This window comes from Carcharodon carcharias, chromosome 1 (genome assembly GCF_017639515.1).
Source record: "Carcharodon carcharias isolate sCarCar2 chromosome 1, sCarCar2.pri, whole genome shotgun sequence".
NCBI lineage: Eukaryota > Metazoa > Chordata > Chondrichthyes > Lamniformes > Lamnidae > Carcharodon > Carcharodon carcharias.
The window spans coordinates 162425948-162439709 of NC_054467.1; the positions used below are offsets into that span (position 1 = coordinate 162425948).

The window sequence follows — 13762 nt, forward strand, 5'->3', positions numbered from 1 at the left end:
ACCACCCAGACTTAGAGAGATATTGTCATTACTTAAACATTGCTGTGTCAAAATCCTGGAACTCCCTTCCTAACAGCACTGTGATGTGCCTACATCACATGGACTGCAGTGGTTCAAGGTGGTGGCTCAGCACTATCTTCAAGGACCAAAAGGGACGAGCAATAAATGCTTGTCTTGCCAGTGATGCATGCATCATGAATGAAAAAGGATCTTGAATCCAATCAAAGTACATACACTTCACCCAAACTCATCTGAAATGTGGGGAAAACACAAATCATCTCTCCCCTTCCATGAGTTAACATGCCCTTGGCATCACCTTTCCTTCTAGACAGCTAGAAGGAAAACCGGAAATCAAATACTTTAACTTCAAAAACAGTGAGTAGCTTACAATTTAAGATAATCTTGCTCCGCACTGATACCTACTGTACTGCCACTAAAAGGTAAGAGGGAGGTTCCATAACGCTGACTCCACAACTAGCCAGTAACTCACCAGTTCACAGAAATCTTTCTTAGTTATTCTTTCATGCAATGTGGGCGTCACTGACATCTCCAAGTGCCTTCGAATTGAGTGGCTTGCTAGGCCATTTCAGAGAGCAGTTGAGAGTTAACCATATTGCTGTGGGTCTGGAGTCACATGTAGACCAGGCCACATAAGGATGGTAGGTTTCCTTTCCTAAAAGGGGATTAGTGAACTAGATGGGTTTTCATGACAATCAATAGCTTCATCGTCACCATTAGATACTAGCTTTATATTTCAGATTTATTAACTGAATTCAAATTCCACCAGCTGCCGTGGTGAGATCTGAACCCATGTCACCAGGACATTAGCCTGGGTCTCTGGATTACCACACCATACCTCCTCACACAGCTCTAACATTTGTATTTTAGAAATCAAAGAGCATAAGATGTTTGATAGAGAAAACAATTACTTTATTCAACAAGGAAACAACATGTGATAAGTACATTAATAATGCATTAAGATTAAAAATGATCACTAACAGACAAAGCACACGTAAAATTAAATCAAAAATTTTACGAGCTTTGTTGCACAATGTTTCAATTAACTTGACTGACCCTTTTGCTATAGATCCTCAAAGCTACACATGAATAAATTCATCTTGTATCTAGTTGTACTAACCAAAAATGTCATCCTATAATGTAACAAGCTCATTTTAATCTCAAGGGTAGAGGTTTTATATAATTTGGGTATTAACTACAAAAGTTAGAACTGAGCTGCTATGGGTGTACTAGTTGTTAAAATGTTGCAAATACCTAGAACGGTATAACAAGCATCATTATATGGGAACTACCCCATTGGGAACTCTTGCTAACCTAGCCAAGTGATGCAATGTTCACTCAATAACTGGAATTCCTATTCAGCAAGGGAGTTGAGACTCCTCCAACATGCATAAATCAGTTTTAGCAAGTATGCACTGAAGTAATTGCTAAATGAGCTGCTGAGGTAACCATTTGCTTTGGCTTACCAACTGCGAGCAAGCTCAGATGAAACCTCATACTTTGTTTATAGCTAGTGACAAAGTGCAAATAAACACCTCATAACTTAAAAAGTTCAAACTAGTTAGGCCAAGGACCAGCATTTTTAATAGATTTCTGCAAAATTTGACCAAATCAGATTTGCAACACTGAAAGATTAAATTAAGGTAAGATTGGACTTGTTCTTCAGTTTGGCCAGCTGATCCACGGCTGTGAGCATCATAAAATTGCATAGAAAATAAGCATGCCAAACCCATCAATAAACCCAGTTGCCTGAAGCAGTTCTTGATTCTTTCTCTACTTCAATTGTTTACAGATAAATTAATTTTCAATACAGAAACACAAAGTAGATTGAACACTGGGTTAAATGGAAAAGAAACAAAGAAACAGTACAAAGACAAAGGTAATTTAAAGCGGTTTCACGTTAAAAAAATATCTGGCTTTCGCCAAGATTATCCTGAGAAATTGCAGCATTTTACATCTGGAATTTTAAATTTGATAACTTGCATGGTAATTTGCAATGTTTCTTTGCCTTAGTTTATAAGGAACCCATGACTATTTTGAAAGAAGTGTGAACCAGTGTATGTCACAACATAGTTGATAAAACTGTATCAAGGCAAGTGTCAATTTGCAATCAAGAGTTCCAAAAACTATACAAAATGTTTCACCATCAACAGTAGCAACACGTGACTGGACAAGAACAAGGATGTCTGTTCATAAATGCACCATTCTAGCAAAGATACATTTGAATCTAAAAAAATATAAATTTTGACAATGTTTGAACTGGCTTAAGCTGAATCGATTTAGAACTCACCAGCTCCTGATGCATTCAAACATGAAGATTATGTTCTAAAGACTAAATGATCTAAATGAAAAAAAGTGATTGCAATGTTTAAAAAAAGGAAAGATTGCACAAGTTTTCTTCGCTTGGGTTCATAACATTCAATGACATAACCCATGGATGTGCAAGCTTCTCTGTGGTCCCTATTCAAGTACAATGGAGCTGCTAGGATCAGTAAATTGCACGTGTCTGAAGTTGCTGATACAAGCAGATCTTAAGAGTTCCAATTTAAGGTTAATATATCAACGAGTCAATAGAAACCAGCCCCTAATAAACCTCTAGGCTAACAAATTTGAAAATCAACAAGTGCAAATAGCATCACAATGCCTGGGCTTTGAGGGGCAGGGTTAGGATCTGCATGTGGCTCCAGGGTCAAATGCCATTGAAGACATCAGAGAGTGGGGAGAAATGATCAAAAGAATGAGGTTAGGTCACCCAAAACGCTTACAGCAACCAGTTCAATAGAGACAGAAGTTTCAGAGAGGCAATATGTCCTCGCTCCCTCCTTCTCAACTAGAGAATAGTACATATTAAGGGTGTAAAAACACAGGACAAAAACTAGACACATCAAGATGCATTTATACTGTAATGTGAGTATCAATAAAGTAATACATGATCGTCTAAAGTTTCACTGCAATGTTTTTCAGAGTAATCTCAGTTCAAGAGACTTACACATTACAAAAAGCTAAGTTCATGTAACTTCATTTGAAGCCAAGTACTTGTGACCAAAAACAAAAAAAAACATTTCCCACCCTTTTCTTGACAGTTGTGTATTTAGGGCTGTAACCTTCTGCACAACCAGCATCCAGTTATGTGGAGAAACATTAAAAGCCAACAGAGAAACCATCTTGATACTCAAGGTAGAATAAGATGGACTATGAACCAGCCAGATCCTCTCACTTTGCCAAAAAAATAGCTAAAATTTCTCCAGACAGAAACAAGCAAATGAGGGCTACCTCAGTGGCCTTGGGACTTAAGTGCTCCACTTCCACTACAAGTCAAATGTAAACGGTTACTTTAATATTGCTTTAGTGCTTAGATAAATTGATAGCATATTTGCATTAAAATTAAAAAAATAAAACTCCATGATGTTAGATTTTCCTCAATCAGCTTTCAATAGATCAAATTTGCAGATACAGGTATCTGCATAAATTTAACACAGATCAAGGACCACATTCTGCACAGGCATCCTCTTGGCATATCTCCCGAAACATGGAGAATCTGTTTTCTAAATTTGTCCCACTTCCTTACGCCATATGTTGTGCAACTTCAGACAGCAACACAATAATTCCTCATTCTATTTGCTGGGAAAAACCTCTAGCAGCACCTTGCTTGTTAATAATTAAAGGCAGCCCTCAATACTTCAGCTCAATCTTAAATGCTCAGTTCACCAAACATAAATCCTCTTCACAAGTGAGTGAGGAAAACTCAAATTCATCAAATATAATCTACATGCCCTGAGTTTTCTTTTATTAGGCAAAAAGGCAAAAGCAAGATTCTTGCTGTGTAAATTAAGTGCTGTTGTGCAACATTTCCTATATACAGTCTCATATACAACTAGAAACAGAGAAAAAAGAATGCTTTTCCATATTTTTAAGCCATATAATACAATATTTTACATCATGGTCAACATCCAATAGCCCTTGTTTATCACAATAGCCAGTGACACAGAACAGGTTATTTTGAATGGTGATCATTTGGAATATGTCACCTTGGTGATGGTGCAGGGTTAGAGTTTGGGGACACTGAAGTTTTGGAGGGCTGAAAGGATAAAGGGGAAGTTGGTGACAGCTTCTTAGGGCCAAGAACATCTCCATTTTGCAGCTTCCACAGAAGTTCTTCATTTTCCATAGATAAGCGCTTGTTGACTTTTGATTCTTTCTGCAATGACTCCTGTAAAACAACCTGTTCAGTAGAGAGTTGCCTGCAAGATACAGAAATTAAAGTAGATTTTGATTTAAAATGCTGTTGTCAACAGGCAGAGTCAATTCATGGCCTCAATTGCTAGCAAACTTTCATATTATACACGTAAACATAGAAAATCATTAAGGATTTACTGCATTTGTAGTTTGGAACATCACAGTTTGAAAACCTAATCATCAGAAAAGTTATGCTGGAGACCAATGTGCTCAATTGTTTGTTCAGAGATTTCAGTTTATGCACAATAATTTTACATCATTCTAAAAATTACTTAGAAAAGCTGACATATCTGAACAAAACAGACAGTAATCAAAAAGTGAACAGCCTAAGAAAACCTCTTGATTTAACAGGGCATAAAGCCACCCACATTACTCTGACTGTAGCCTAGTATTATCTTGTACAAATTTAGATTCTTGTACTTTTCCAGCATTACAACAGTGACTACATATTAAAGGTACTTCTTTGCCTGTGAAGTATTTGAGATATCTGGTGGTGTGAAAAATACTGTATAAATGTAAGGGTTTTTCTGTATTCTTTTACTCCAAGTTCTCATCTACGGAACCGCAAGGTCACAAAGGCCAATGGTATTTATTTCACAGAATCACAGTGCAGAAGAGGCCCTTCGGCCCATCGAGTTTGCACTGAAATGCGAGAAACATCTGACATACCTATCTAATCCCATTTACCAGCACTTAGCCCATAGCCTTGAATATTACGACATGCCAAGTGCTTATCCACTTACTTTTTAAAGGATGCAAGGCAACCCACCTCCACCACCCTCCCAGGCAGTGCATTCCAGACTGTCACCACCCTCTGGACAAAAAAGTTTTTCCTCACATTCCCCTTAAACCTCCTGCCCCTCACCTTGAACTTATGTCCCCTCATGACTGATCCTTCAACTAAGGGGAACAGCTGCTCCCTATCCACCCTGTCCATGCCCCTCATAATCTTGTACACCTCGAGCAGGTCACCCCTCAGTCTTCACTGCTCCAACGAAAACAACCCAAGTCTGTCCAACCTCTCTTCATAACTTAAATATTTCATCCCAGGCAATATCCTGGTGAATCTCCTCCGCACCCCCTCCAGTGCAATCACATCCTTCCTACCATGTGGCAACCAGAACTGCACACAGTACTCCAGCTGTGGTCTCACCAAGGTTCTATACAACTCCAACATGACCATGACCTCCCTACTTTTGTAATCTATGCCTGATTGATAAAGGCAAGTGTCTCATATGCCTTTTTCACCGCCCCACTAACATGTCCCTCTGCCTTCAGAGAATCATATCATTGTAGATGTAGTGTATTTGGATTTCCAAAAGGCATTCGACAAGATGTCATATCAAAGGTTACTACACAAAGCAAGGGCTCCTGGTATTGGGGCTGATATATTAGTATGGATAGAGAATTAGCTAACAGTAAACAGAGCTGGGATAAATGGGTTATTTCCAGGTTGGCAAACTAACTAGTGGAATGCCACAGGGATAAGTGATGGTGCCTCAGTTATTTAATCAATATTATTGGCTAGGATGAAGGGACCAAGTGCTTCATATCCAAATTTGCTGACAATACATATGTTAAAAGCAAGTTGTAATAAGGACACAGAGGTATATAGATAAAGTGAATAGACAAAAACTTGTCATATGGAGTAATGTGACAAAATGTGAGTTGTCCACTTTGGCAGGAAGAATAAAAAAAGCACGATATTATTTAAATGTAGAGTCACTGCAGAAATCGGTGGTAAAGGAATCTGGATTTCCTTGTACATGGATCACAAAAAGTTCATATGACGTACAGCAAATAATTAGGAAGGCAAATTTAATGTTGGCCTTTATTGCAAGGGGGATAGAATGCAAAAGTAGGAAAAAATAAGTGCTGGAAATACTTAGGTCTGGAAGTATCTGCGAAGAAAGAAACAGAGTCAAGTCGAATATGACTGAATAACTGAAGGAAGGTAGGAATGGGATGGGTTTTATGCTTCATTTCTGCCTTCCTTCAGTTCTAAAGTAGTCATATCCACAAACAAACATACAAACCAAGAACAGGAAGCCATTTGCAGCCAGCACCCCCCTGTTGCCACCCAACAAGGTGATGACTAATCTAACCATGGCCCCAGGCCCTCAGTCTAACCACCCTGAAACCTCCAGTCCCCTTGTCAGTCAAGTATCCATCTACCTCTGCCTTAAAAATATTCATTGACCCTGCCTCCAAGGCTCTCTGCAGAAGTGAGCTCAAAAGGCCCATGGCCCAAGGAGAAAATAAATTTCCTCCCATCTTCATCCCAAATGGGAGAGCACGTAGAATCACTGCCTTCTAGCAAATCCCAACGTTAGTCTCAGGTTTGAGATGCTGGCCCTCAAATACTCTTCTTCAGTTGGCTGAAAACTGAGCTGGCACATTTGGAGGCGGTGAGGAATTTCATCATCTACATCGGCCTTCATTGAGAGGAGGCTCCCAAGATACAGAAAATGGTCTGTATTTTCTAGAATCTTGCTGTTGATCTTAATTGCTGGGGGTGGGAGGAGAGTGTTGTGCTGTGGGAGCTGATTGGAAGAGGACCTTTATTTTCTGGGTGTTTAGTCAAAGGTCCATTATATCATATGTTTTGAAGCAGTTAACAATGACCTGAAGCTCGACTTCTGAGTGAGCGCATACAAGTATCATCAGCAGAATAAACCTCAAGTGAGGCTGGAGTGATTTTGGATTGAAGGTGGTGTAGGTTGAACAGTTACCATCTGTTCTGCAGTTCATTTCCACATCAATGGGTATTTGCTGGAGGCAAGGTGCAGCATTTCAGAGAGGAAAATGAATGAGGGTTGTTGCAATGACAACCTATTTTGACCAGTCTTCACCAGGATAGAGTCCTGGTGGCTCTGTTGGGGAGGATCACTACTTGCCTGTCATCATGGAGTAGGTGGAGACAAATGTCAAAGGGCAACCAAATTTTAGACAACATTCCACAAGCCTGTGTAGCAGACAGAGTCAAAGGCTTGAAGTGAAAAAAAGGACATGTATAATATAGTGGGAATTCACCAAGGCTCCTTAGACAGAACCTTCCAAACTCGCTGCCATCTAGAAGGACAAGGGCAGCAGATAGATGGAACACCACCATCTGGAAGTTCCCCTCCAAGTCACTCATCATTCTGACTTGGAAATAATTTACTGTTCCTTCACTGTCACTGGGTCAAAATCCTGGAATTCCCTCCCTAACAGCACTGTGGGTGTGTCTACACCACATGGACTGCAGCGGTTCAAGTCGGCAGCTCACCACCACCTTCTCAAGGGCAACTAGGGATGGGCAATAAATGCTGGCCCAGCCAGCAAAGCCCACATCCTGTGAATGAATAAAAATGCAGATGCTGCTCCTTGCATTCTTCTTGAATTTGCCACTTAATGAAGATGTGGTTTGTGTTGCCTTGTGATGGGTGAAACTGTACTGGGACTTTGGAAGGTATCTCGTTAGCCACTGGGAGGAGATGATTGAAGAGGATCCTTGCAGTGATCTTCCCTGTGCTAGACAACAGGGAGATTCCACTTGAGGGATATACATGCTTTGGAAGCAAGTCAAAGTTTACTAGACTTATTCCTGGGATAAAGAGGTTGTCTTCTGAAGAAAGGTTGAGCAGGATGGGCCTATACTTATTGGAATTTAGAAGGATGAGAGGTGATCTTATTGAAACATACAAGATCTTGAGGAGGCTTGATAATGTAAATGCTGAGAGGATGTATCCCTGTGCGGGGGGATTTAGAACTGGGGGCGCAGTTTAAAAATAAGGGGTCTCTCTTTAAGACAGGGATGAGGAGGAATTTCTTCAGACGGTCGTTAGCATTCGGAATTATCTTCCCCAGAGCACAGTGCAGGCTAAGTCATTGAATATATTCAAGGCTGAGGTAGATGGATTTTTGATTAATAAACAAGTCGAGGGTTATGGAGGGCAGGCAGGAAAGCGAAGTTAAAGCCACAATAAAATCAGCTATGATCTTACTAAATGGCAGAACAGGCTCGAAGGGCCATATGACTTACCCTTGCTTCTATTCCTTAAGATATTTTGTTCCACTTATACTCCCATTCATTGTTTTTCCTCAAAATTAGTTCACTTTTATATTCAATTGCACCTATAATCAGACTGCCTGTGCAAATCGCCTCTATCTTTCTGAAGTCTTCTATATATCTCATCATTAGGCGAACACCATGTTTTGTGTTGTTAGAAACTTTCAATATCAGAATCCCCGACACTGAAATCAACCAGTTTCCTATTTGAAAACCGAACTGCCATTCAGGCTCTACATTGCTTTAGGCGATTCAACTAAATTTTAATAATCTTATCAAATGTCTTGTGGAAATCTATACACCATTCCTTCTATTTTTATAATAATTTACTACATTTCCAGACTAACTATCCTTAGCTTGTCCATGCATTTTAAAATGCTTACTAATTTAATTTCTAATGATGAATTCTAAATTTGCACAAAATCAACCACAGGAATCCAGTTTTTCCTCCGTAACATTAAATTTGTTATGGTCCAGTCCTTTAGCACAATTTTCATAGCTTAGTAGTATTCATTGTACTCATTTGGCCAACAACAAAGGGTGCACACCAGCCATCAATGTATACTAACTTTTTGCAATGCCAATTCCTATCCTACAGTTATCGACAGCTTTTGATCCATGTTCTGCTCTAGTACTGCCTACATTCTCATATGCAGTATTTGCAGAAGACCAATGCAAGATACTAAATATCTTCACCACACATATTTTCACAAAGACTCCATTCCAAAGCTGCTTCACTATTTTTGTCTTTAGAAAAAGCTTAATTACTTAATATGATCTGCAAGGTTTTCTCCCCATTCCATTTTATTGCATGTCACCTACCTTTACCTATTCACTACTAATGTTCATGACACTCTTAATGTCCACCCCAGTTTTATCCTATGCCTCCTTTATAATCAGTTGAGGTTTAATCTCTACTTACCATCAAAATTTTATTTTTGACACACATGCCTTTTACTTTATTCACTCATGGGAGGCAGACATGGCTGGCTAGACCAGTGGTTATTCCATCCCCAATTGCCCTCAAGAAGGCAGCGGTGAACCGCCTTATTGACCCACTCTTAAAATGTGTTGTAAGAATGCTCAGTGGTGTTGGGAAGGAACCAACTGCTGCTGGATCAAAATCCTGAAAGAACAGCAATAGAATTCCAACTCAGGATGGTATGGGGCTTGGAGGGGAACTTTTAAGGTGGTGGTGCTCCCATATATCTGCTGCCCTTGTCCTTCTAAGGTGGTAGAGGTTGCAGGTTTGGAAGATGCTGTCGAAGGAGCCTTGGCAAGTTGCTGCAGTACATCTTGTGGATGGTATACACTGCTGCCACTGTGGGTCAGAGTAAGAGGGAGTGAATGTTGAAGGTGGCGGATGGGAGCCAATCAAGCAGGTGGCTTTGCACTGGATGGTGTCCAATGTTGTAGGAGCTGCACCCATCCAGGCAAGTGAAGGGTATTCCATCACATTCCTGACTTGTGCCTTGTAGACAGTGGACAGGCTTTGGGGAGTCAGGTGGTGAGTTACTTGCTCAGGATTCCTAGGCTCTGACCTTGTAGCTGCAATATTTACATGGCTAGTCCAGTTCAGTTCCTGTTCAATGATAACCCCCAGAATGTTGATGATGGGGGATTTAGCGAAGGAAATGCCATCGAATGTTAAGGGGAGATGGTTAGATTCTCCTCTCCTGTTGGAGATAGTCATTGCCTGGCACTTGTGTGGTGCAAATGCTACTTGCCACTTCTCAGCCCAAGACTGAATATTGCCCAGGTCTTGCTGCATATGGACATGGACTGCTTTAGTATCTCAAGAGTCACAAATAGCACTGAACATTGCATCAGCAGACACATGACAGCCATGAATTGCAACACACTTGTCAACTGTTTTGAGATCTAAGTATGCAAATCCTAACTGCATGTGAAGGCATTAGAGAGGGTGCACAAAACATTTACGAGAATGGTTCCAGAGGGACTTCAGGTTACATGGATAGATAGAATTCGTTAGGGCTTTCATCTTAGACAATATTCAGAGGAGTTTTGATAGAGGATTTCAGTATCATGAGGGGTTTGGTCAGAGTACACCAATTTATGGGAGAGTCTAGAGGAACATTACTCTGTATCTATCCCATGCTGTACTGCCCTGGGACTCTGATGGTGACAATGTAGAGGGAGCTTTACTCTACAGGAAGAGTGTTAGAGAGAGAAACAGTGGGGCCATTTACAGAGAGAGTGAGAGAAGCAGCGTGGTCATTTACAGGGAATGAGTGAGAGAGGAGCGGGGTCTTTAACAGTGACAGAGAAAGTGAGACACCATTAAAAAGTGCAACAGCACAGACAGCAGTTGATTGGTGAGTATTTCTAGTCTTTAAAGTAAGGCCTTTACTTTATGTTTAGATCTCTAGTTTTTTTTTCTTTTTTTTTTAAAGGTAGCTTGTTAAGTATGAGATCGATACTGGTGTGTATAAAATAATAAAGTATAAAGAGTGGGGATACGGGAGTAATTAATTAATAAATTGAATAAAATATGTTAGCGATGGCAAAGCTGCTGCTGCAGCACATGGGGCTGGACACCAAGGTGATCCAGAGCGAACACATCGGTACCACGTGTTGCAGCTTGAGGAACTTCAGATCTGAGGTAAGGAGTTGGAGTCCGAGCTACAGACATTGCGCCACATCAGGGAGGGGGAAAGTTATCTGGTCACTTTGCTCTGGGAGATGGTCACACCCTTCAGATTAGGTAATTCAAATTTGGTTTGTGATCAGGGGAGGAGGATGTGACTGCAGGGGGTAGCACTTTGAGGAGACTCGGCCCCTGAAACAGTTACGATGTTCTTGCAAGCTGTGTGGATGAGAGTGGGGACTGCAGGAAGGATGAGCGAACTGACCATGGCACTGCAGTACAGGGAGATATTCAAGTGGGAGGAGGGAATGGGAACATCGTTGTGGTAGGGGACAGTATAATTAGGGGAATAGATACTGTTCTCTGCAGCCGTGAGCTGTGTTGCCTGACCGGTGCCAGGGGTAAGGTCATCTTCTCAGAGCTGGAGAGGAACTTGGAGTGGGAGGGGAGGGATCCAGCTGTCGTCAACCATGTTGGTACTAATGACATTGATAGGACTAGAAATAAAGGAGGTTCTGCTGAAAGAGTTTGAACAGTTAGGAGCTAAATTAAAAAGCAGAACCTCCAAGGTAATAATCTTGGGATTGCTACCTAAGCCACTGGCAAAGAGTAAATAAAGTCAAGGAGTTAAATGCGAGGCTCAGAGATTGGTGTGGGAGGTATGGGTTTCAGTTCATAGGGTACTGGGACCAGTACTGGGGTACAAGGGAGCTGTTCCAGTGGGACGGGCTTCACTTGAACCATGCGGGGACACGTGTCCTGGTGAACCGAATAACTAGGGCTACAGAGAAGGCTTTAAATTAAATGGGGAGGGTGGGTTCTGGAAAGGGAATACATAGGCTTACAAGGCAAAAGGACATGGTAGGCTTGCAGGCGGCTATTTAGGTAATGATATCCAGGGTGTGATAGGAAGAGACAGAGCACATAAACATTAAAAAAAAGCAGCAAATAGGGTCAAAAGAGGAAAAAACGATAAAAAGGCAAAATTAAGAGCTCTTAAATGCATGTAGTATTTGAAACAAAATAAATGAATTAATAGCACAGCACAAATAGAGGTTAATGGGTCCGATCTTATAGGGACGTGGTTACAAGGAGATCAAAGCTGGGAACTAAATGTTCATGGGTATGTGACTTTTCAAAAGGACAGGCAAGAAGGAAAGGGTGGTGGGGTAGCTTTGTTAGTATGAAATGGATTAAGTACAATAGCAAGAAAGGATCTTGAATCGGAAGATGGAGAATCCACATGGGTGGAGGTAAGAAAAAACAAGGGTAAGATGACACTGGTGGGAATAGTCTATAGGCCCCCTTACAGTAACTATACTGTAGGAGACAGAATGCATCAGAGATAATGAGGGCATGTAAAAAAGGTACTACGTTAATCACGGGTGACTTTAATCTTCATGTAGATTGGGAAAATCAAATTGGCAGAGGTAGACACGAGCAAGAACTCCTAGTGTATTCAGGACAATTTTGAACAATATGCTGTGAATCCAACCAGGGATCAGGCTATTTTAGATCTGGTGATCTGCAATGAGGCAAGTTTAATAAATGATCTCAGAGAAAAGGATCCCCTAAAAAAGTGACCATAATATGGTATATGGTAGAATTTAGCATTCAGTTTGATAGCGAGGAACTTGGGTTGGAAAAACTGTGCTAAACTTAAATAAACAATGGAATGAGGGCAGAGCTGACTTGAGTGGACTGGGAAAGCAGTTTAGCATAAAAGACGATTGATGAACAAAGATATATCCCAGTGAGAAAGGGAGGATTCAAGGAAGGGGATAAACCAACTATGGTTAACCAAGGAAGTTAAGAACACTATCAAATTAAAAGAAAAAAAAACATACAATGTGGCAAAGATTAGTGGTAAGCCAGAGGATTGGCAAAGTTTTGAAAACCAACAAAAGATGGACACAAAAACTAAAGAGGGAGAAAATAAACTTTGAGGGTAAACTAGTAAATAATATAAAAACAGACAATAAAAGCTTCTTTAAATATATAAAAAAGAGAGGCACCAAAGTGAACATAGGCCCCTTAGAGAATGAAGCTGGGGAAGTAATAATGGGGACCAGGAAATGGCAGAGAGTTGAATAAATACTTTGCTTCAGTTTTCATGGTACAAGATACTAATAACATTCCAAAAATACGAAATAATCAAGGGGCAGAAGTGGGCAGGCGGGGTAGAAATAAATACAATAACGATCACTACAGAAAAAGCACTAGGGAAACTCACGGGGCTAAAGGCTGACAATCCCCCTGGACCTGATGTGTTGCAACAAAGGATATTAAAGGGAGTAGCTACAGAAATAGTGGATGCACTGGTAGTAAATCCTTAGATTCTGGAAAAGTCTGAGGGGATTGGAGAATGCCAATGTGACACCCTTATTCCAAAAGGGAGGGAGACAAAATACAGGTAACTATAGGTCAGTTAGCTTAACATCTGACATTGGGGAAACATTAGAGTCTATTATAAATGATGTAATAGCAGAGCATTTAGAAATACATAATCTTAATCAAGCAGAGTAGGCATGGCTTCATGAAGGGGAAATCATGTTTAACAAATTTATTAGAATTTGTTGATAAGGTAACAAAGAGGATAGATAAAAGGGAACCAGTAGACATAATATATTTGATTTCCAAAAGGCGTTTGATAAGGTACTGCACCTAAAGCTACTTAAGATAAGGGCCAATGGTGTTGGGGTAGTATATTAGCTTGGAAAGAAGACTGGCTAACTAACAGAAGACAGAGTTGGGATAAGGGGGGCATTTTCAGGATGGCAACCTGTAACCAGTGGAGTGCCACAGGGATCAGTGCTGGGGCTCAATTATTTACAATATATATTAATGAC

At 40.5% G+C, this 13762-nt stretch overlaps 1 protein-coding gene across 2 annotated transcripts in view; it reads right to left on the bottom strand.

Moving 5' to 3' along the window:
* Window positions 1–913: 913 nt before the first annotated feature.
* mtus1b (microtubule associated tumor suppressor 1b) overlaps window positions 914–13762 on the bottom strand; it is a 195215-nt gene continuing 182366 nt past the window's right edge. For both annotated transcript variants that reach the window (XM_041188957.1, XM_041188960.1), the window contains exon 15: window positions 914–4259. In XM_041188957.1, the coding sequence (XP_041044891.1) occupies window positions 4043–4259 (217 nt within the window). In that variant the 3' untranslated portion in view covers window positions 914–4042. The remainder of the gene's footprint in view (window positions 4260–13762) is intronic.